Source organism: Erithacus rubecula (assembly GCF_903797595.1).
Source record: "Erithacus rubecula genome assembly, chromosome: 5".
In the NCBI taxonomy this organism is placed as follows: domain Eukaryota; kingdom Metazoa; phylum Chordata; class Aves; order Passeriformes; family Muscicapidae; genus Erithacus; species Erithacus rubecula.
In genome coordinates, this window is record NC_136687.1 from 40,043,101 (window position 1) to 40,068,219 (window position 25,119).

The window sequence follows — 25,119 nt, forward strand, 5'->3', positions numbered from 1 at the left end:
TTGATTTAGCTGCCCTTTTTATTTTCCTCTTTCATGAAGCTTGAAGTACCTGTGTCTCAATTAAAATAAATTTAAATTTTCTTGAGATGTCAAAGGAAAGGGAACATAAATGTGAGATTTATTTTCATGTATTTAAAAAAGCTGCAGTTCTCAATCATTTTGTATATATCCTGGACTCAAAATCCATTTCAAAAAACACTTTTTGGAACTCTATGATGTATTTTATGAGAAAAGTTTGGGACATTAAACCCAACCTGCAACTATTTCTGTAACGAGTATATAAGGTAGTTTCTGACCCAATATGACTGCTGGAAGATGCAAAAGTAATAAATCACAGCTAAGGTTGATTTTCCATTGCAATAAAAAGCTAAAAAGTACACTTCTGGCACATCTACTAATACATTAGTCCTGTTAACATTTAGAGAAGTATATAATAGCCAATGTCATCTGTTAACACTAAAATTCAAAGCAACTTAAAATACTGTCATTAGAAGAATATAAATGTAAGCTGTTTCCACTTTTACAGATGTTTGGTATAACAAACACATCCAGTCCTTTCACCAGCACATTTGGTAAGGAATGAAAAGAGAAGTATATTGTATGGAAAAAGGCATGAGGGAAAGCAAATAGTATCTGTATTTGTGGCCCATGCACAAGTAACCAAAGTGATGATGCAATGGGAAAGCTACACCTTCTTTCTCCTCCCCTACTCTTGCCCAGTCTTAGACATAACTTCAATACCTGAGTTATCTTTGGAAACTATTTTTATCTGAAGGCTTGATTTGAGAGCAGACTGTGAATGAAGCTATGAAACATGAAGGATGCTACATCCCATAGACAGACAGTGGTTTACAGATCACTCATGATATGCCCATTTTGGAACATACACATACCCTGTCTGCCCAGCAACTACAGTTTGTGGGATTTGGACAAGAAGTCTGGACTGACAGCATCTAGGATGCTCTAGAATTAGGTTTTGGGATGGTGAGACACACAATCAAATATTTAAGTAATCCAGCAAACTATGATTCTTTTTCCATTAATGCTGGAGACATTTTAAGATGACAAGAGGCATTTTCAGAGAAAATCAATAGTTTTGACAGTCAGCTTTTGGCAATCTTCAGTTCAATGCTTTTAATCTCAATACACTACACAGTTCTCTCCAAGAGTGATATAGATCACAAGTCTTAAATACAAAGTGCTTCCTGAAGTGAACAATCTTCAGATGACAAAAAAGGGAAGGCCATTTTTCTACACTTAGAAATAACACTTTTGAAAAGACCCTACATATCTTCCACGCTATTAATTAATAATTTTAATTTTGTTTTTGTTTATAGTGCAGTATCATGCTGTTCTACAGAATCCCACCCTCAGTTCATGGGTGAAAAATAACATCTTAAAAGATAAGCTATTATGAGCCCTAGCTCTGTACATAACATACTACTAGAAATATCCAGTCTCTATGATTAGTCAGAGATAATAGAAGAAATATCATAAAACCTGAAGATCACATTTTCTGTTACTATAAATAAGGTAAATCTTTCATCTTAACATCCCCATCCCACCATCCCCCCCCCCCCCCCATCTGCTGCATATGAATACTCCAGTTCCAAATTTCTCTTTGGAATTTCAAATTAAATTTCTGTTGACTAGGCCATAATTGTCTGATATCTGAAACAATGTGGCACAAAATTCTTACCTGCAAAAACTCTCTGACATTTGAGCCCAAGACACGTAGAATTGTATCATAACCAGATTCTTGACAAAACACAAAAAACATCTTCCCAAACATTTGAAGAATTTCCCCAGCATTCAGATCTAGTTAAAACAAGAAAACATGATTTACCCCAAACACTGTATTTCATGCACTTGCTTATTTCCTTACTCTTGCATTCATAAACACTACCCAGATGCAGTAGGTCATGAACAAGGCAAGATTCAGGGTTCATATGGCAAATACTTAGTATCCTCTAAATCCTGAGTATTCTATACTGAGAAATATAGGAATTTCATTAGGATTTAAAAATTACCATTATTACTTCAATGCATTGTATGTTTCACATACATGTAGCATATAGACTTTGATACAGAAAAATGAATCACTTATTGAAAATAAAGGAACTTGGCTGTTAGTAGTGCATGCCTCAGCAGAGTTAATTCCAATTTACAATAGCATGAAACCACATCAGCTGCTCCAATTCAATATTACTACAGTCATCAGTCTTACAGATTCTTGGCTAATTACTGATGCAGAGCAATTTCATACCACACTTGGGTCTGCAGATAAAATAATGCTGATGCGCATAATTCTACCTTTTAAATTCCAGACCAGAGCTGCAATGACTGAGAATGAATGCAACACAAATCAGTGGCTGATATGCAATTAAATGAAATATGTCCATTAAATGAAATATGTGCACAAGCATTTCTGTGACTCATCATTGTTCTTCAGCAGAGATCATTCATTCATTCATTCATTCATTCCTTCACTGCTCTTGCAGCAGTAGTTGAAACTTGGGTGTATTGGAAGGTAGTTGCAGCAGGATGTTGTTACTTCATGACTGCTGGTTACACTGCCCATGTTGTGTGGATGAGGTGGATGAGTCACATTTCTCCAGTTTAAGACAGAATACTTTGAAAATAATAAAAATAATTTCAAGCAATAAAAGGAGTAGAATTTTCTTAGAGAAATAAGAAATGAAATTCTGTCTCCTAAGATTTAAAAAAAAAATTCTCAGACTGATACTCCATTTTCATTTCCCCTGTGCTAAATCCTGTTCTTCTCTGCTACACAGATTTGGGGGGCAGGAGGGTATTTATTACCTTTTTTGTGATGAATGGGCAAAGAAGATATCTGTATTACTTACTAAGGACCTTGCTTGCAGCTGCAACGAGGTCATAGGTTTTGGAATCATCATAAATTATTCTGACCAGAAACTGTCCCTCTTCATCCAGCTGTGCCTCCTTCCTAAAAAGAAAAGAGAATAAAATCTTCTTGCTTGAGGGAAAAGCACTACATGGATAAAAGTCTTTTAAATAAAGTAAGTTTGTAGAGTTATTTAAGACAGAAAATTAGAAATAAATTTGTTATGTATCTCAGTCATTAGTGTATAATACAAATATTTCAGTCTCAAGTGTTCTGAAAATAATAAACAACAGAAAATAAACATGATTTTTCAGTACAGAGTCGCAAAAAGAAGTTGCTGCACTAATAAAGACACAATTTGCATTTTAACATGAGACTATCCAATAATACAGCCTATGATGGGCTCTTTAAACACTTTTTAAGCTTTTTCACTATATCACATTTTCATTACACTTTATTTACAAAAGGCATGGGATGTTTCTAACAACCATTAGCACATATGTCCAAAGAGGAATTTAAATACAGATGCAGGTACCAAATCAATTATCTTTTTTCAGAATATTGCACATGCCCAGTAGATAGGAAGAAAAAGGATGCTAGAATTTTGCAAGGCCTTGTTTTCACACATGAATTCTCATGTGTAAAGTGTCACTACCTAGCTAAAGCACAAGAAAAATATACATTTCTTCACTAAAGGAAACAACTCTCTAACCCAGGTTTAAGACAAAACTCATATATATGTCCTGTGCACACTTACTATTGCTACTAAGTAAAAAACCAAAATAAAATGACTGCTTTGCTTTTTAGGTTATTTACTATGCTCTTCAACTTGATCATCAAGTCAGCAGCTTGTCCAAAATACAGTACAAATTTGTAGACTATATTTTTTACTGAGGAAAGTAAGTTCATCCCACAGACAATGAATGTACTGTCGTGCCATCTAAGCTTTGAATTTCACACAAATGAGTTACCTGGAAGAAGCCACAAGTGCCTTCCTCCCCATTTTACCTCATTTGCATAGCACAGGAGCCAGGCCACTGGTGCTGCAGGAGTGGCTGAGTCCCAGGTCTTGGGAAGGGGATAGGGAGCACCTCATTGACAGGCAGACCCCAGGACACTGAAGAGCCAGCTGCCCATGTGGTTTGTCCTGCTATGCATGTCTCTGCCCAATTTCAAGTAAGGCAGTATTCTGTATTTGCACTTATTTCCCTTGCAAATTTTTCTTCAGCAGATGAGATGTCCAGAGGGGCCTGCTGTGTTCTCTGATGAAGTCCTGCCTCATTTGTTGTTGAAGTCCTCACCTGGAAAATGAGCACAGCCTTCTTTCTCAGTATGCTTTTAAAAACAGGGGTTCACGTCCCGTGCTGTTGCCTACAATGACTCTCTATAGAGACAGTGTGCTTTGCAGAAATAGTGACGAAAGAGGAGACATTTGTAAGTGCTCATGCTCTAATTGATGTACTTAGAATACATTTTGGCTCAGCAAAATTAATATGATCATGGCATCATTCATATACTTGCAGGTGGAGGGTCACAACTACCTCATTAAAAAGAAATCATACTCTTTCATCTAAATATATCTCTATGCTTCAGCCCATTTCAGGAAGTAGAAAGAAAGGCAAAGAGACAGGAAAGCCTTGAAGTGAATTACTGAATCACATCTTACATTACACCAAAAAAAAAAAAAATCAGTACACAATGTTGCTTCTTAGACAAAAACCCTTACAATTAGAAAAAATATAAAAAAGGCAGATGATGAGGTAGGTTTAAAAAAAAAATCTAAGCACTAGGGATGCAAATCAAGACATTCACCAATTTGGTAGTAGTATAATTATTTTTCTGATGCACAAATAAAAGAGGACAGTGAGTAAACAATTATTTACTAGCACCATGGTAATGGAGCTATTACCAGAGTATGACTGGTAAATTGAGTAAATACAAAAAAATGCTCTTTGAGATACAGCCCAAGCCTACAGAGCCAGAACTTCCAACTTCTGAATTTCTCTTGGTCAGAGGAATTATAAATTAATCATAAAAGTAAAATTCTAAATCTACTATGTAAAATCTTGCATCCCCTTTTACATGAAACACTTTGTCTCCATTATCATAACATAATCAACCAGAAATTAAAACCAAATTCTTTGACTGTAATTCAGCTTTTAATTTCCTAAAGTGGTGTCATTGATTTTTAAATTAATTAATCCAAAATAATAATGCCTGCAGAACAATTCAAGCATTTACAGATGTAGAGGAATTACCCATCCATCGAAACAGAAGTATTTCCTGAGGTACTCAAAGGGGAGAGGTCTGAGGATTAAGTAGTACTCTTGCTGATCTTAAAACTGCTAGATGGCAAATGGTACTGCTGAGAAGGACTGATTCCAATCGAATATGGCAGCATTCTACTGACCTAAGTGAAATGACTAGTCATTTAACCCTACAGTTTGTAATCATCAGTCTTTGATAATCTGTTCACTTAAGGGATATCTGGAAACCATTATTTTCTTTTCTCCCTTCTTCTTCCTTTAATCCCACTCCTCACATTCTTCCCACTGTCCAAAAATTACATAATTGGTAATATAATGGTAAAACCATACATTGGTTTTATATTTCAAAAATACATCATTATTAATAACCAAAGTATTGTAACTGTCACTTGAAATAAACATTTTTACACTCATTCTAAGAATGATGAACTAAAAACAAGCTAAGGATTTTCCCAAAGGAATATGACAAAGCTACAGGGGAGGTGTGACTAAATATCCCTCATAATTTCACACAAAAGAGACATCATTCTCTATCCAATGACATGAAAAATAATATAATAACCTTAATTAAGCAGAGTCTTAAGCAGGAGAAGAGTGGAGTTAGTGGAAAATGATTTCTTGAAAAATAAGAGATCAGTCAGGGACAAGAAGTTTACCTTTCCTAAAAACAGAACTGAAATCCGTATGAGAAAAGAAAACTGTCTTGATTCTTTGATTCCCACAACATGGTATGTAACTACAGTTTGGAGGGATGTTTGCAAAGGATGAACAAACTTTCCCACATCTATGATACATGCTGCGCTTTCTTTTAGTCTCTCTGCTCTGAGCCAAACCACAAAGGATAATACAACTGGAAAAGCAATGAACATCCTCAAAAATACTGCATATTTGCACAGTCCAGTAGACACAGCTTCTCTGTGTGAGAATTTTCTCTATGAAAAATTGAACCAGTTTGATGATGTTGGTATCTCTTTCAAAACTTCTTGTATTTTTTCCAACTACATTGACTGGAACTTTTCCTGTTTACTTCACTGTGCCAAACCATGCTTCTTCTTTTCTTATTTTATTTGTCTTTAGTTTACTTTATCAACGTTTTTCTTCAATATCTGCAATTTCTCTGTGCCACCACTTTTTAAAATCACCACTGGCCATTGTAGCCTATTCCATGTAATTATTTTAACTAATTTTTTTCTAGTTTACTCTAGATACTTTGGATCACTCAGCAGTAGTCTTACTGTAGTCTCTGTAGTCTTACTGATGTATCTCCCATTAAAAATATTTTTAAGTTAAGCAACATTTTCTAGAAAATTTGTCAAAGTAAATATTTACTCCTGCAGGGGATTACACCTCTCAGTTAAAACCATGCAGGCATAAATTTCTTTGCTTGTTCTACAAATATGGCAAATACCATGACTGTGGCTAATCTAAGCCTGTGTTGAAAGATAAACTGCTTTTTAAATATTCATGCTTGAAAATTATTAAATTTCAGAACTTTCTTCTTCCTTTCCAAGTAATTCCTTCTCTATATCTCTAAGATCTGTTGTGCTGGTACATCCCAGCAACTTAGATAGGCATTGAGCTGAAATAAAATTCAGTTAGATATCTGTTTTTCTGTATTATTTTTCTGCCAGATGAATTTCCCTGTCTGCTCCATCAACCTGTTCACATAACCTGCTTGGCATACAGACAACACGTAGCCAGAGTGATTGTGGATAGGCTTCTGAAGCCCTTCTGCTTCCCTCAGTAATCTAACAGCAGTGAGAGCTTCCAAAAGTCTTTCTCTCCCAAATACTAGCCTTAAGAGTATATGTAATGGGAAAATGCTGCCATGAGTTTATCCAAAATGTCCAGTACAAAGTGAAAATAATCATACTTTTTCAGAGGCACTGGTCCTTCAGCAATTCTACAAAATAGCAGGGCCTCTAATGAACTTGTCTGAGAGAGCATCATAGCAATCAGCACCAGAGAGGCTGACCATGACAGACTTCCAGCAGCCTAGGAAACAGGGCAGTGTCATTCAGGTGAATATTTAAAAACCCTCCATGTAAATTGGTGTGCTGGCTGGGAAATCTCAAATTGGTGAATCAAAATCACTAAGCAAAATTGGTGTTTCTGCCTGGTTTCAAACTGAAACCACTGCACCACAGCTTTACAAAAAAACTGTGGTATTTCTCTTGAAATGTTTTGCTGCAATTTTAAACTACAGTTTTCGACCAGATAAAATTGTGGGAGGAAATTAGTACAGTTGTAATGTTTTCTGCAGACTCTGGTGTTTGATCACAAAGACATTAACAGCAATAACACGTTGGTAGCTTTCTTAAGAACTTGACTGGAAATGAGCCAAAAGCAACAAACTCTGGCAAATTCCCAAGCCCTGCTTAATTCTTTAGTGAAGAAGCAGTATTACAGTAGCAAACTTTTAACTTTTATATGGCTGTTCTTTCAAAATAACTTGCAAGTCAAATAGAACAGATTTTAAAATTAATGTCTCATTTACATTTATAGAGACAAAATAAGTGTGGTTTTGCCCCCCTGTAAATTTATGTTCAAAATTCTGAAATATCCCAGGATTTTAACACTCTTGCCCAAACTGACTCCTGTCACACAAGATGTGGTATTTCATAGTTCAAAACTTAAATCCTGTGCCACGTCTGTCCTAACTTCCAGAGTCTGGCAGCCCTTTTTATTTACTCTAAACTAATTTTGAATGATTACACAGAGCTATTTCAATTGTGGGAAACAAAGATTCCAGCACGGACTTTTCTAAAATGCTTTTGTTTTCCTCCAGAATGTTTCTATTATCCAAGTTAATGTGAGGCAGTTTACTTGGGCAAGAGAAGAACCTTAACCACTGCACCATGGAAAATAACAGCTATGCAGAGGATATTTCTCACATAAAGATTTAGCCTTGAAATCAGTGAAAAAATTCCTATTGAATAGATGAAAGCAGGATCAAGTCTTAAAATAGCCTTTCCTCCATCAGACATGCTAACACCCCCAAACTGCTGTTGATTTAGCAGCACAGAGCAGCATTACAGTTGATACATCTGTGTAAAATGGCCCCTTTGAAAATCTTTCCCATTGTGCACTTAGATTAGTAAACACACTACTAATGTTCAAAGGTAATAATTCACAGAAATGGCTGAAATGCTACGTGTGTACAAGCATTCCAAGTAAAACTATTCTTAAAATCAGACCAGATCCTGTACTTCAGATTTTTAAACTACAGGATGCACACATTTTTATTTCTTATAGAGGTTTAATGTAGAAAGGACTTCTTTTGCCATCTTTGGAGATTTTACAGACAACACAGCTGGACAAAATGTCACACCAGGCTGGTCTTACTTATATAGCCCATTCTGCACAAGGTGAGTTTTAATGTAGTTTTGTAGTCAGACTGTAGTATTTAAAGTGAATTTGCATAAATCATAATCAAGAAGATTGTTGCTGACAAAAATTTTTTTTCCTGTAGTCATACTTGCTTATCCTGCCTCTGTAGCCAGTCAAAAAACTGAAATCTTAATAAATTCTTACAGAAAAAGAACCCTTCCCATTTGCATGCAGCAAATATTGAGAAAAAATACAGTAGAAGACTGCATAGAACAATTACTTTGCATCCTGAAGATGCATGGGCTTCTCTGTGACATAACATTATTACTTAGAAGCTGCAAGTGTTGCTTTAAGACATCATCCAGTGTCCCAAAAGCACAACTGGATCTCTTCCTACCAAAACTCAGTCCAAAGTGTGCACACTGGGTGTGTCACCTTGAACACACTAAAAACAGCAGCTAGTTCCAAGACTACCTCTAGGACTTCTTCCATGATACAAATTGTTTCTGTTGGGACTTTTGCCACCATTGTGCTTCAGTATTCTTGGTATACCAAGGATGGAAAAAGTGCTCATTAAACTGAAGAGATCAGTCAAAACAATCTTAATGACAAAATAACTCTACTGCACTTAGAAACATAGCATGGTTCTGATCTCACTGATAGGAGCAAGTTTAATTCTGTTCCAAGAATAGCACCCTTAAACAGGATTACATGGGTCAAAACTAAAGATGGTATCTGTGAACCCAGAATTTGCATCTAATTTACATTAAAATGGCAAAATCACTCCTCATATTACTTCACAGAGAAGACAGTTATTTTTTTCAAAATGTTTCCCATCTTTTTTTCATATATTTTACAAAGATGCTTTATAAAAAGTTATTAAAAATATTGAACCACTATTCTAAAAAGGAAAAAAAGAAAACAGACTTGTACATGTTTTGGATCGTCCAAAGATATTTTAAAATACCAAGCTGGGAAGAACATAAATGATATTAAGTTACAAGATTAAATAAAAATGGGAATCTGTCCAGGAAAATAATGTTCTGGGTAAAGTAAATAGGTGTATTTATAGACTTTGCAGTTCTGAGCTATTTCCCAGTTTTACAGGCTGGATACAGGAGTGTTTAATGAAGGTTTTCAAAACAATATAATACTAGAAGATACAATTAACAGAAGTACAAGTTCCTTGCTGCTACTACAAATACTAAAAAATTATTAAAAATATAAAGCTAGTATTATTTTGCTTCCTTTTACGTAAGTGGAATAAAAAGAATGGTATTTACAAAATACTCTTTCATGCATTTTATTAACAAAAGAGAATGATGTGTTTATAACACCTGTTATCCTGGCACATCTAAAAGCACTTAATTCCGGGAAAACTGCAAATACCTTAGAGATACTGCAAGAACACTCACACCAAGTTTCATAACATGCCAGTATTTTCTTTTAGCCAACCCTTACCCAGAGGAATTGAAGAATTTGGCATCCACTTAGTTTAACTCCTGACCTTCAAGCAGGTCCTTCCGCTGTGAGGAACTGTAAGAGCAGGAAGTAACAGTGTCCTGACCCTATGAAGCTTGTAAATATTAACCTCCTACCCATGAAGAATCATTTATTCAGCACCACTTTAAAAAAATTATAAAATACGGAACTATATAAAAATTTGGAATAGTATGAAATAAGGACTTAAAAACATAAACAAAAATAAATGTTACTTTCTAAATAAAAACTCATTAATGTTAAAAGGGGTATGGATTAAATAGAAATCATCTATTGTCACTTCACTACTAATGGCTTTCCAAAGTGTCTTTTTCATATCTACTTGTAGGCAATCTGTACTTTTTTCAAAATTGTTGATATTGTTTGAACAGAACACTCTGCCTTCAGCACTGGGTAAACTCACATGGTGCTAAAACAGGCAGCAAAACCTCCATTTTCTTGCCCTTTATCTTGCAATTATCTACAACTGATGATCCAAAATAAAAATGGATTCGCAATCTAAACTCTAGTGAATAATCAATTTTTTTTCACCAGTGTTCACTGTGACAAGACAGTTAAAATATTTAACACAGTATGTCTGCAACACTCTTGAGCATGAAAGAATCAGTAAGTTCAAGCAAACTGTAAAGCAAACATACTTTACACTAATTAGCTGTGGGCCAGAAAAGGGAAATACTGAGCAAAATCCCAGCAGTTCAACAAAGAAGGAAAGAAGATTCACAGACTGCCACCACTGCAGAACACAGGTATGCATGTCTGTGTGGTAAACTCTGTAACTCACCTGTTCACCACCCAGACTTCTACAGATCCTGGGGGAAGAAGAACAGAAGAAAGGAACAGGAAAGCCAGCATTTTGATGGGAAAAATCCCCCAAGCATTAATAGGATGAAATAAAATTGAATTCTGAGACACATTGAAACGTACACTTAGAAATTTACAAGAACGCTGGTACCAAGGTTCCCCTGCAAATCAACTCTGACAAGAAATACCAAAGATAACTGGAAGACTTTTCACTTGCTTCCACTACAAATGATTACTAACTGAAGTGCCCCACCTCACATTTTGTACAGATATTGGATTGTTATTTCCTGTTTGGATGGCAGTTTTATGGTTCAGGCCACGTGGTGATTATGTAGACATAAAATGCACATACACATATGCATGTACATCAATATTAATCTGCATATGTACCTACATACACAAATAGATTTTCTCCAAAAACTTTACATTCTAAACTGGTGATTATCCAACTTCTCTCTTTCCAGAAGTGATGCTGTTATCACCATAGACAGATTGTTACAGACTATGGTACTGATTTACATGCTTTTTAAAGGGCTGTCCTATATATAGGAACTATGGTCAGCTGAAAACATGAAAAACACTTTCCAGAACAATTACAAAGAATTAAAACATGTCTAGTAAAGAGTCATAAGCATCTGGTGAATTTTTTTTTTTTTTAGTTTAGTGATGGATTCAGGTTCACTTAACATTAGAGCAGTTTGCTCCAAGCAACATTTCCCTGTCTGTTCCTGAGCCTCTATGACACACCCAGTCACACCCATGAGCAGATAGAAGCTGCTCCTTTTCCTTCAGGCTTCCAGTTCCTTCAGCACTGAGGCTAGATCCTACTCTACTAATGCACAACTACTTTGTATTTTATTTTATCCCATTCCCCAATATATAACCTCAGGCTTGATTTACAACAATTTTCAAATCCAATTCTGAGGAAAGAATTATTTCTTTCTAATAACTGTTCCTGTGGAATTGATCTCCACTAATTGCATGCAGAAGCATTAATTAGCTTTCCAACAATCTCATGAGGCCAATTATGCCATTTCCATTTAAAACAGACAAGAACATCACAGATCAAAAAGGTTTCATTCATTTAGGGTGCCCAGTATGTGACAAGTGGTTCTGGCTTTTTAAGATACTAAGCCCTTTTTATGCTCAAAACACAACTTTTATGGACTTTACAGCTTACCAGCATCAGACCTACAAATTATCTAAATTCCCACAAATCTTAAGAGGTTACTATTGCAACTTAATCTTTCACTAGAGCTCTTGTCCATATTTTCCTAGATTTCTGAAAAGGCACTATAGTAGGAGCTATTACAACATCTAAATACTGTGTTAAGCAATAGCAGTAGGCCAAAATCTCGATTCTCACAGGATCTGTCAACAAATATAAGTTGTTTTTTGATACAGTAGTAAAAAGAAAAAAAGAAGTGACATTCTGAACTTAGCATACAGACTGTAAGCCAAGCTGGAGCCTTCAATCTGCAGCTAAAAAAGTTTTTCTTATTTGCTTTGTTTAAGTAGCTGAGGAAAGAACAATTTTTGCTATGTGAGAAATTCCCAGGAAACAATGCAATCCAAATCTGTATCTTGCAAAAAAAAAAAAAATTTTCTTAAAGGCATTTAATATTTATATTATTTATTTATACTATTTGCTATTTTAGAATGTAATTATAAATATAATTAATCAGAATAGCACATCCTATCAATGAGCTCCTATTTATTTAAATGCTAGTGAAATCAGTGGACCACCATTTTTAGATGCATAAATTAATAAAAGCATCTACCTTTCCTGACTTAAGTGGGCAACCTACAACAACACTACTAATAAATCTAATTGCTAGAAATGCCTTTGAAAATTTATTCAATAATATGTATTCTTAAATCACCTCCACTTCATTGCAAAAGCCGCACCACATCACTACAGTCTGACCTATGTTAACATTCACTAATAGGATGTAGAAGTTTGTCTGTTTAGTTTAGTTTTCATTTTCAGGCCCTGCAGTTTCTTTCACTTCCCCAAATGGTACAATCTTCTACCACTTCACCTGAATCCAATCTGAAACTGAGCAGAGCTTTCCACTTTCCTTTTCCATACTGCACCACAACAATTTCTCAATCCTCAGTGTTTCACCATTTTAACCGTAACAGGACACTCACAGGAAAAAAAGCTTTTGCCTGGAGCCTTGGTAGGAGATAATCTGTGAACCTTGAGGAACAAAATTTTCTTTCCTTCTAGGACAAGAAATTGACTTTTGCTCTTCTGTAGTGTGCACTTCCAGACCACTAGGTCCCTGTAAACTCTGTGCTGGCCAGAATGCTCCTCAGACCTAGAGTCTTGGCATTTAAGAGTGTGGACAGCCCATTCCAAACCCTCCAAAGGACAAAACAGGGCAAAAGCAGGAGAAGATGCCTTAATTCTACATTAAGCACTGAGCACCAGGGATATAAGGCTATTACTTAATCTATATATCCCCATGCTATGGTACAGAGAGCAAAGGAGCAAAAAAAGCCTACTTTTCTACTGTGCAATTTGAACACTTCTCCAGAATCAAATAAAAAAGTGTTTTCACCTCTAGTTAGTTGCTTTTAGCAAACACTGATTTTCAACTTCCATTCTAGTTTTTCCACACCACATGTTTTTTTGTGGGGACTTCTACGATAAAAATAGAAGGAATATGAAGACTGTGTCTGACTGGCTGTGCCATTTCATTTCCCAAGTCCAGATATTTAATATGCCTGTGTGGGAAAAATATTAATTTACTGGACAGGCTTGTGATGAAGCAATTTAATGCATTTCTTTATTAGATTTTTGAGTTCTCATTCAATTTCTTGGCAGCATGTTTGAAAGTGTCACAGTTTGAGCATCTAACCTGGCCTCAATTCAGATTTAGGAACCCGTGGGAAAATTCTGTATTCATTTAATCAAACACAGAGGAATAGTGTTGGGAAACACAGGGGAAAAAAAACTCTGTACATATTCCCTGCTGACAACATTGCTCTAGCTCCCACATATTGACCTGGAGCAGTTTCAAAAAGACATCCCTGTCAATGCTTGTTGCACAATTAAACCCTTAGAACTGTTGAATGGAGGGATCTGAAATTCACATATATTGGCAGTTCATAAGTGAAACCTGTTGCAGAAGAGCTGAGATTTTATGATATAGGCTTCTTTTAAAAATGTACTATCACACACCATAAAAATATACCCACCATAGAAACATACTAGGGAATACAATTCCTTAAGCTCGGGAAATTTTTATTTATTTTGACAATATGAGTAATTTCTCTGCATTGTTTTGGACATATACATGGACAGTAATTCCACATGCACTACTGACAGTGACATGTACACACTACCATATCACCCAGCAGTACAAATCTGGCCTTAAACAGACATGAGCACAGAATTGCATGTATATGGGAATGGCCAGGCCTTACAATTAGGAGTTTATATTGGCTGCAGAGGACCTGAAGATCTCAAATGCAAAAGGAATCTTGGGAACCACTGCTGAGCACCAGCCATTACAATTGGGGCCACACAAGCTAAACCAGCCCTCTGGATGTAACAAGTACAAAATAAAGGATTCAGAAGGGGTTTTTTCCTAAGCATAGAAGGAACAAATCAAAACTGTTTTCTCAGCAAAATCATGGTTAACAGTTCTACATTAACTGTTTATTTAGTAACTCCTTGCAGAGCTAGTGAAGCACTGATCAGGAGCTGTCTCTATTGCACTGCAGGTCCTAAATCTCCCCTTCCAAGCACTGAAATAGTGAATGACAATGAGCACTGTACGTGCAGCTTACAACTGCTAGTAAGCAAAATAAAGGACTATGGTGAATCATGTTCACTTTCCATCAAGAAAAATCTGATACTGCAGAATTCAGCAACTACAGTACTTTCCTGTCTCACTCCCTCTTGCTCATCCAGCTTTGCTAAATCCCTCTAATGATTCTAGGGTTCATCAAAAAGACCCTTCTCACTAGTTCAAATTCTCAATTCTGCAAGTAGGAGTCAGAGAAAACCCTAAGGAGAAGCAAATTTTTGAGACTTTGCTGTTGAGAAAATGAGTAAAGGCTCCATAAATCAAGATTACCTTTTATTACTTCTATGCCAGCTTTCTTAGTCTTATTTTAAATTCAACCTATTAGGGATCCAGAATGCTGGTTCAGAAATAGAAGGCTTTGAACTATTTTGTGTGTCAAGTATTTTATTCCTAGTTCTTTAGGAAAGGCAAGCCCTATATCAAAGCATATAGTGCAATTTTTCCATGAACTTAGCTCTTTATTATATAATGTGAAAAAGAAGTTTGTTGTTTGGTTATGCTTTTTTTTTTTAAGTAGATGAAAATAACATGGAGGCTAAATTTCCCAAGAATTCCACTCTATGCCATTAAAAAACACTTTGTATCTTTTTCTGATCATGGTTTTACAAGAATGCTGAAAAATGAACAAAATAACAGACATGGAGACTTGAAATCATCATTCTAACTCAGTTAACAGTAAATGAGGGCACTGAAAATACCACTCTTGTAAGAGCATCAAATTCAACTATTCATGTACCCAAATTCTCTATGAAAGAGTTTCATTCAAAAGCACTTTTGACTGAACAAGCTACAAAAGAGTTTCAATGTTTCATATGGAGAATACTCTTTCAATTCAGTATTTAACTTTCTTCTTTTGGAAGAATGACCAGATTTCATTACTTCAGTTTATTTAGTTCTATATTTTCTTTTCCCTTCTATCAATGTTAAGTACAAATTCACCTGCTGGCACTTGAGAATCACTCAGCAGTCATAACCCACTACTCTGCAATGCTGATTCACATCTTCTGTGGTGACTTCTGAGAAACAAAATAGCAGTATGAGATCAGCTAAACATTGAAAAAACCAAAAAAAGCTTAGGTAAGGAATTTTGCACTGACCTGCCCAAAGGCCTCTCTACTCCACAAAAATCATGAAGCAAACTCAATCTCATTACCTCCAACTTCCTCTTGGTTTTGTCGATTTCAATAACTATTTCTCCAGTCATCAGTGATTCAACTGATTCTGATTCAGCATGCCATGACATTGTTCTGTACTTTCTTGCTGTTTCCTAAATAATTAACAGTTCTAACAAAAAAAGCCTTTGCAAGATGTTTGTATATGCTTACAAAAGATAAAGCATCCAAGTTTTCCCCCAACATCACTTGGCTACCAGTTGACACTAACATTCCCTACATCAGCATCACTATAATGTGTCCCAGTGAGGGTTGGTTTACTTGTTTCTAAACTCTAGGATACCCAGCTGAGAAATCCTGCTGAATAAAACTCCACGGTGACCAATTTCACATAAGGAGCTATGGCAGCTGTTGCAAATACACTGTCTCCTTCTTAGAGATCACACTCCAATCTTCTGCTGGGTGATGTCATGCTAGTTTCCTTCCAGAGAGCCATCTTCTTGTGAGCTAACAGCAGAGCCTACCTGCTGGGCTGCTACAAGACATAAATGCTTCTCATTTAAAAAGCAGAAACAGGATCTATCAGCGTCCTGCATTTTCACAGCTGATCTTAGAAAAGCATTTTGTATATTTCTATTAAATTTCTCCAAAGTGTTATATGAGTAATATTTCTCATTTTTTAGTTATCTTTTTTAGTTATCTTTTTTAGTTATCTTCAGTATTCTATTAGGTGTTTCCAAAATCTAAAGAGATAGGATGCATCAGGAATTACGGCCATGTTCTGACAGTTTGTAGCATGGTCTTAACACTAGAAGATGAAACTCCATATCTTCTCTGATAGATTGATCTTAAATACAGATATGTATTCAGTGGGTAATCTGGACAAAAAGTGGGCCATGATACTTAAAGGCATCTTGGTAAGTGATGCCATGCCAAGAAAGAGTGAACATCATATTTTATACATATTTTTATTTTATTTATTTATGTTAATTTTCATGGAAAATGATGCATATGTTGCTATTTTATCACCTCTTAATTTACAAAACATAGGAATTCAAAATAGATCACTGTGTTTAGAAATAGTTAGTATGTAAGGAAAATAAATGCCTCACTTAGAGCACAAAACTCTGTGGTGTACACTAAAGATCCATCTGAGGTATGCACAGAACTGTATTTGCAAAAAGTAATTTATAGAGCACCTGTCAGGGATCAATAGAACAATGAATGCTGCTAAACCACAACTGTAGACTCACCTCTGGTGATTTTAGAGACCCATCTAGACAAAAGTCATAGCTGACCCCTGACTTAATGCCAGTAACAATCCAGGTTGGAACAGAAACTGGACTAGATGACTTCCAGAGGCCCCTTTCAGAGAACATTTCTATGATTCTCTGATCTCATCGTACTGTGCAAGGTTACCATATTCTAAACAAATTATTTTATGAAAAAAGTATGCCATAGTAACAAAAATCTCACTATCAAAACTGGCCTTTGATCTCAAAAATTGTCTTAAAACAACAACAATATATTACAAAAGCAACATCAACACTGACATATTTAAACTGGCCCAAAATAAATGCAATCTCTTGATCCCTTATCAAGCAACCACTTCTTCTGACCATGTTACCTAAAGCCCAATGAAGTAAGTCTACAATTCTGTAAGCTCTACCCTCATTTAAAACTTTCAGTGCAATCTCACAACTGATCAGAGGCTTAAAGTGAAGGCAGTCAGCTCCTCAGAAAAATGCTTTTCCAACAGAAAAGCAAGGGTTGGGCACAAGAAATCAAGTTCAAGAGATGAAGCCAAAAAATATTCCTGTACTTACATTCCTATGTATATTTCTCTATAATAATCAATACCTTTTTTTATTTCAAGCTGAGGACATTACCAAAATCGGACAATATTTTCAGACAGTGTTTAATAAACACAGTATCTTAGTTCCATCAAGGATGCAAAAGGATGCAACTGTTGCATGGTTCACCTGGTGGCCTCATGCAAGGACATTACTTTCGCCATACACTCCATATAATCGAGGGAATGGAGGGATCAATGCGTCGCCGCTGCGGCTCCTGGAGACCAGGAGAGGTGGAACAAGGCGGATTTTGGAGGTGTTAAGGGAGGCCGCGAGCGGGACGAGATGCTGCAGAATCCGCGCGGGTCTTGTCACGACGGGGAGCCGCGTCCTGGGTGCCCCTGCCGGCCCGCAGAGCTGGGAATATCACTGCTGGTGCCTCTGCCGGCCCGCAGAGCTGGGGTACCGCTGCTGGTGCCGCTGCCGGCCCGCAGACCCGCCCGGCTCCCCGCGGACGGCAAACGGGGCGCCGGTACCCGGTACGCGGTACCCGCGCGGCCCCGGCTCCCGGCCCTGCGCGCCCCGGCGGACAGGCGCGCACACAGACACACGGACACACAGACAGACGCACACAAACACACGCACGGACACTTACTTGATGTCCTCCCAGACGGCGGGGCCGTAGTTGCGGATGACGAGCAGCTCCAGGGCGTGATTGACAAAGCCGTACTGCGGAGAAGGACGAAGGCCGTGGCACAGGGTCAGGCACCGGGCGTTAGGGGAGCCCCTTCTCCCGCCCGCAGCATCCCACCCCACCCTTCCCATCACCCCGGCGGGAAGCGACCCCACCGAAACATCACCCATCTCTCCACGAAACAAAGGGCCGTGGTCCGGCTTCCCGCTTCCCAGGTGGATTCAGCCCCTCCCCTCCCACCGGCCCGGTGCCGGGCAGAGCGGACGCGCCGCGGCCCCAGGCAGGGCGGGCGGCCCGGCGCAGCTCACCATGGTGCCGCCGCCGCCGCCGCCGCCAGCAGAGGATGGGCCCGTCTGCCTCACCACCACCCCCGGCCGCCGCCTCCCCGAGTGGCACCCGCCGGCAGCCAATGGCGAGCGCGACCGCTGCCTGAGGGGCCAATGGCGGGCGCGGCCGCCGCGCGCTCCTCCAATCAGAGCTGAAGGCGGGGCTGCGGGAGGCCGAGGGCCGTGCGGGGCCGCGGGCCGGCGCCGCCCGGGGCTCGAGGGGCGGCACTGCCCGCGTCCGGCAGGGGGCTGGGATGGATCCCCGCGTCTGGCCGGGGGCTGGGATGGATCCCCGCGTCCGGCAGGGGGCTGGGATGGATCCCCGCGTCTGGCCGGGGGCTGGGATGGATCCCGGCGTCCGAGAACTGCTGCTCGTACCCATCGTGCGCAGAGTGCTTGGGTGGGTACCTCTAGGACGACGCGTGCTTGTCCTGGAGTCAGTTCTCTCTGCAGAGGTTGCCTTCGCAAGAATGCTTCAGTTGTTTCTTGTACCGCTTAGCTTTTAGGGAGAAAAATGTCCCCCAAAAAGGGAAGAATCTGAGCGACAAAGCCAACGCAGACATTTCTGCTCCTGTGCATTCATTTCTGAAAGGCCAGTGAAGCTAGAAGTATAATGAGTGCTTTCAGTGGTGGTTTTTTGCGTGTTTTTGAGTCCTTCTCAGGTGCCAGTGTAAATAAACACAGTTTTATTATCAACCTACTGAATATGGCTTCTTAGAGGGTTCTGTGAGTAAAGTATGATACTTAACAACAGAAGGTTTTGAGCAGAAACAATATGCCAAGGCCAGAAGTAACGCACTCTATCATATGTTATCATACACAAGGCATAAAAAAGAGATAATACAGCACCGTATAGGTTAAAGTCCTTTGTCCCATCAAAAGACATGGTCCCAGTGTATGAAATGAAAATTCTAGGGAGAGTACTGATTTTTTAAACTTGTTTAAGAAGAATCAAAACATATTAAAAAGATAATTAGTTTTAATCTAGGCAGGTAAGGGGATGAGTACCTAATGAACTACTAGTGTAGTAGCTTTTGAGCAGAAACCTTGCTATGTGATGCCATAAACACTAGTCAGACCAGACAGATTCTAAATGTAGGTAAAATTACAGAAGTTCAGACCTTAGTAAAATAGTGCAGAATAAGTTTAACATTTGAACTATTCATATAGTTCTTTAAAAAAATCATTGGTGTTGGAAATTCCATGTAAGTAAGTTAAAAAATGGAGGCATGTAAAATCTTTTGAAATTTCAACTACTGCCTGGTGAACTTTTTAAACTATGTTAAGAGCTTTTAAAAATTCTAGTAAGCGAAGACACAAGTGAATAGGCATTAGAAATTTGGCAAAATCATCTCAGCAGACATTCCAAGATCAGCAGAGGCAAACCCTACTTTTCAGTCATGTATGTATAGTCAGCAATTCTACTTAACACAGTCCAAATCTACTAGGAAAACCAATTTTAAATTTGTTAAAAAAATGACCAAGAACAAAAGCTACAGTATAACCAGCTATATAAGTAACATGCTAATTTTGAAGGGAGGAAATAAAGTATCTAGTTAAATTAGCTAAACTACTCTGAACTACTGGTTGAGTATCTCTGTGTAGAAAACCAAACAAAAACTGAAGACATGCAAATCTCTAAAAATTTCTTCCATTTCCAGAAAACTGACAACAGAGATAATGTAATAAATCATAGTGTTGGAACCTGGTCAAAGGCTGTGCTTTCCTGTAGCTAAAGAGGGGTTGTCACCAATTAACTAAGATTTGAACACATTAGGTCACTATATACTTTTTACTTTTTGGTAATAAATAAATTTTGGGAAAATGGGAAAATATATCCTAACCTACAAATTTTGTAGTTACATCTTTGTGTGCCTACTGCTATTAGTGAAAAGACAACACCTGGCACTTTTGCCCTCCAGTGGGGCTAGTCTTCTCCTTCAAGCACATATAAAACAGTTTTGAGAATACAAATGTCAAGGCAGCCCATCCTGTGCAGGAAACAAGTTCACTGTATTAAAAATAGGTGTAAAAAAAATTTCTCATTTTCCACAGATTTCAAGGGAATCCACTTCGTATATGGGGTAAGCCCTCATGCTCACAAAGTTTTAGAGACATTATATGGAATTATTTTTGGTTATGGCTTTCAGAAGGTAAATTATCTCGTGATTTTGTGTACCTGAGTGACACTTTTTCAAAAATGCTGATATCTACAAGGGTCAAAATTGATTAGATAAATATTAAATGTTCCTTTCTTCTGATCTGTTTCAGGCTTGGTATGTTGCTTTTGCAGGCTGTTCTTGTGATTAACCCATTATAATACAAATGGAAGTTCTAGTCAAGGTGAGATTTGTAAAATGTGAAGTGAAAACAGCATGGTCGTAATAAAAGCAAGCAGTGATCGATTTAGTTTTTTAAAACAGGGGTCTCCTTTTAAAACCTTGGAAGATCCTGAATTAAAGAATTCAACCAAGTGATTTGTTGAGAAGGACAAGCCTCTGTTCCACATACCTGCTCAGTCAAGGCTGTCTGGAAGTCTTAAGCAAGATGTGCTTTCATCTGAATGAGAGGCTTGAAGTCACTAAGATAAATACCAAATGTCAAACTAAGCTGTTAATACTGGGTTGTGCTTCCAAGGCCCACTCATGTCAGTATCAGAACTGTTAGGCTACATGCATTATGCATATCACACAAACATTTGGACTGTATCTGATGCACTTCCAAAAAACCTGCAGCTGATTCCACTATGGCACACAATCCTATTTGGGGACCCTCATGCACTAGGTACATGTTATGCATCTTTTATTTTAACAACTTTCTTCCTAATTTGAGATGCTGACTTCCTCTGGCAACTCTTGGTGAGATTCATGAAAGCAAAAAGTAGCATAGGATCCTTTTATGCTCTGTGAAAGGACAGTTGCTGAGACTAACTTTGGCACTAGCTGGCCAAGAACATTTGCATTCAGATGCATATGGTTGTGTTAATGCACAAGCACTAGTGCATTTTTTTACTAAGGACTTTGCTTTTACAGTTAATTTTGTTACTGAAGTCCTGAATAAAAAGACTGCCTTATATAGTATTGCTGGATTCTACTTACTGAAGATGGAATTACTTAACTGACATGGACTAAATTATATTTTCTACTTAAGGTCTGAGACCTAACATTTGGAATTGTCATAAAACTTCTCAGGTGCAGAAACACCCTCTTAAGTCCACTTCAGCAAGATTTATTATTTCTACTATACCACTATACAGTGTTCTCCTATCCCATTACATAATTTTTCAGTCCTGTTATTGACAAGCTATCATGAATCAGCCCTCAATATTTCCATGCTATTCTATAATGCAGTAATGTGTACATTTGAGAAACTGAGAGCTCTATTGCATCCTCCTGTTACAGGAATGTAATCTTAGCCATGTAGAGCGAACTAATCATATGTATAAATTTTCCCCAACATCATCTGCAGTTGGTGAAAAGACTCCTGTTCATCTTCACGTGCCTGTAGTCCAAAGCCTCTGGGAGTGCTTCTGCCCTTAATACTTTGGCAGGTTTTGTTTGGGCTGAAAAATCAGAAGAGTGGAAATGCTTCTATGTCTTAAACCTTTACATATCTTTGGGATGCTACTGGATATATTCTCTCAGTTATTTCCCACCACGTGCTGCTATGTGTGCAGGATATTCATTTGCCGTAGTGGCACAAAATTTTGTAATTTTGTACTGCTCAAAAAACGAGAAGTGATTTTAGCACAGATCTTCAAAGGCCATCTTATAATGTGGCTGCAAAGCAATGTGCTCATTTACATTTATATTAGGAAACAACTGGCTTGACTTTGCTTTCAGCATCAAAAGTCTGCCAAAGCAGATGAGACACACAACTTCATAAGGTTGTTTACTTAATTTCAGATTCTTTCACAGTTTATTACTTCTTTGACTGGTTTTCCAGCTTCATGTTCCACCCTAACTGCATATTTAACATTTAGATCCTACTGCTTGTGCTCTGGAGAGTATGTATCTTTAAACTGTTGCATTTGGATGTAGCAATGCTTCCAGCATCATTGATTATCTTTCTTCTTTTATTTGTGTTTCAGTATCAGAGCAATACTCAGTAACATAAGACAGTGGCTTTTACTCTCCCTTCATGCTCTGCATAAAAGAACTGCCAGTGAACATACCCAAACTGGACTGGAAAATTTAAAATAAAAACAAAACCAAACAAACCTTATATCAGATTATTTTCTTCCTATGCAGTTGTGAGCAGCCAGACTATCAGATGTGGTTTTAGAAGTCTTAAAGACTGTTGTGGCATACACCTTTTAGACTTTAGAGGCAGAAAAGCAAGTCCTAGCTCTCATTTCAGAAAGTTGAATTGGGTTCCTGCCAAGCTGACCTATGATAAACTGGAGCAGAGTTTTGAAAGCAGCTCAGTACCTTGTACACCCTATGGCAAACAGCCACAAAAGTCATTGCTGTTGCAGGAAGCAAATCTCCCAGCACTTTTTCAGAACAATGGGCAGGCATGAATAAAATGTTAGCAGCTGGAGTGGCCTCTAGGTTGTAGGATGGGTGGGGTTTGGAAAAGGGTCCCAATACCAAGACTCAAGAGTCATTCCCTTAATTCAGATGGCATTTAGTTGGAAATACTGATTTTGCCCTCTGTACTATTAATTGTAGCTGTTTCTCAAAATATTTCAAAAGAAAATGATGGGAGAAACAAACTGGGTTTGGGGGAGGTATGAATTCTGCCTTCACAAGTTTTCCTAGGAAGAAGTACATCTGTCCCAAGGGCTCAATTAATCTGTGCGCTTCACTGTTCTGTCAGTTTCTGTGACTCCCTTTGCTCTGGTTTTGCACAGTAGTTCAGAGAGAAAGAAAGCATCAGCTCCACACTAATTGCACTGCCTCTGACACCAGTAATGCAAATTTTTTCCAACACCCCCTGAAACCTTATCAGGTCAAGCCTGAATGAAATAAAATTAACTGAATTCTTTTGGTATAGATTTTACTTATAGCTATGTCAATGTAAAGATTCAAAGGACCCACTTCTTATTTAAGGGCCATTTATGCTTCTTTGGCAAAGAAACTGCAGTGATAAAAATGTATCTTCCATCACATACTCTCAAGTGTGAACAGGAATCAGCCACACAGGATCTTCATGAACTAATAAAATTTCACACATAACAAAACTGTTTCCGGACACAATACTAAGGTATTTTTGCATTTGTATAAATAGCATTGCACAGTCCCTGAAAATTTCCACATTATCAAACACTATACTACAGAAGAGATCAACTTAAAAACAACTATTTTCTTTTTAAGTGTCTCAGTATTACGTCAGTTAAATTGCCTTCCTTCTGTTTATGTCAACAATTTGCTTAATAGCTTTGATTCTTTTTTTTCAATTTAAGTGGAATGATTAGTTAAAAGGTGAAAGGAATATTTTAGATCAAAGTGAAAAGATCAATTAAAATATTGGTCCCTTATTAAATATATATTAATTCAGCAAAAGAATTTAAACAGAGGAACAGCTTCAGTGAGACCTAAATTCTTAAATTATGTTTAAAGCTAAATGGACTTATAGGGGGTTTTGTAGAACAGGTCCAAACACAAGTACATTTTAAAGCACTTTAGTGAATCATTGTCATAAATATGTGCCTAAATCCTATTTACTTCACTAAGACTCAAGCATATTGCTTTCTGTGTACAGTAAAGCACCTTATCAGAATTATTCCTGGAAGGTTGTCACCACTAGGGAAAGTATCAAGAACTGCCATGAGTAACATACTATCTAATGACAGATTTATATGGAATTTAGCTTTGATAATGGCCATCATCCAGTCCAGCAACAGTTGTCTTCTAGGGACAAAAGGAAATTTTCTCCTAAAAGTACTTCCCATTTGGTAGATTTGCCCATTTGGTAGATCTGAGAAAAAAAATCCTTTTAAATTAAAAGCCTATTTATTTCTTAACAGGGATGGATAGATTCATACAGTCATTCCTGGTTTAATAACATAAGCCTACTGAACTGTGAGGAATCAAATACTGCCCCATTTTTATACCCAAGGTTACCCACATGGGACTGCTAGTAACTTCTGGGTACTTCTCTCCAAAGAATTGTCTGACCAATAAAATATAGCAAAGATCAGTCTCCAAGATTTGGATAGTTCTTGTTTCCTTGAAACACTGTAGTATAAAGTGTTACAAATACATGTACTTGTATGTTATGTGCATATATGTGTATATATATATCTATAGATATCTGGTGTGTGCAAGACAGATGTGTATTTTTGTAATACAGACTTTCTGCTTTCATTTTTCTGGCACAGAACTATTTCTAAACATCTCTGATGGACATAGTAGACTTTAAGAAGAATTCAATGGTTCAAGTTTTGCTCCTTACAGAAATCTGAATAGAAATATGGGTTTAAGATGTTCTTAATTCTAGTATCTTCTAAGATCTGTTCTCAAGATTCTGATGATACATGTATGAATTTCTACCAAAAACTTGTAGGATAAAATGGTTTATTGAGCTTCAGAATGCAAGATCAGAAAATGAACAAAATAGCACCTTAGTCTGATGTAAATATTAAGACAGCAAAATGTGATTCAA

The 25,119-nt window shown here is 37.6% G+C and overlaps 1 protein-coding gene and 1 long non-coding RNA gene across 2 annotated transcripts in view; one reads left to right on the forward strand and one right to left on the reverse strand.

Annotated features, from left to right (window-relative positions):
* GUCY1B1 (guanylate cyclase 1 soluble subunit beta 1) overlaps positions 1–18,586 on the reverse strand; it is a 40,615-nt gene extending 22,029 nt beyond the window's left edge. Inside the window, exons 1-4 of the mRNA XM_079305440.1 lie at positions 18,493–18,586; positions 18,146–18,219; positions 2,868–2,968; positions 1,700–1,818 (exon numbers count right to left, since the gene is read on the reverse strand). Of these exons, the coding sequence (XP_079161566.1) occupies positions 1,700–1,818; positions 2,868–2,968; positions 18,146–18,219; positions 18,493–18,495 (297 nt within the window). The 5' untranslated portion in view covers positions 18,496–18,586. The remainder of the gene's footprint in view (positions 1–1,699; positions 1,819–2,867; positions 2,969–18,145; positions 18,220–18,492) is intronic.
* The window catches only part of LOC306801925, a 446,558-nt gene that overhangs the window by 247,706 nt on the left and 173,733 nt on the right, over positions 1–25,119 (forward strand). The window lies entirely within an intron of this gene.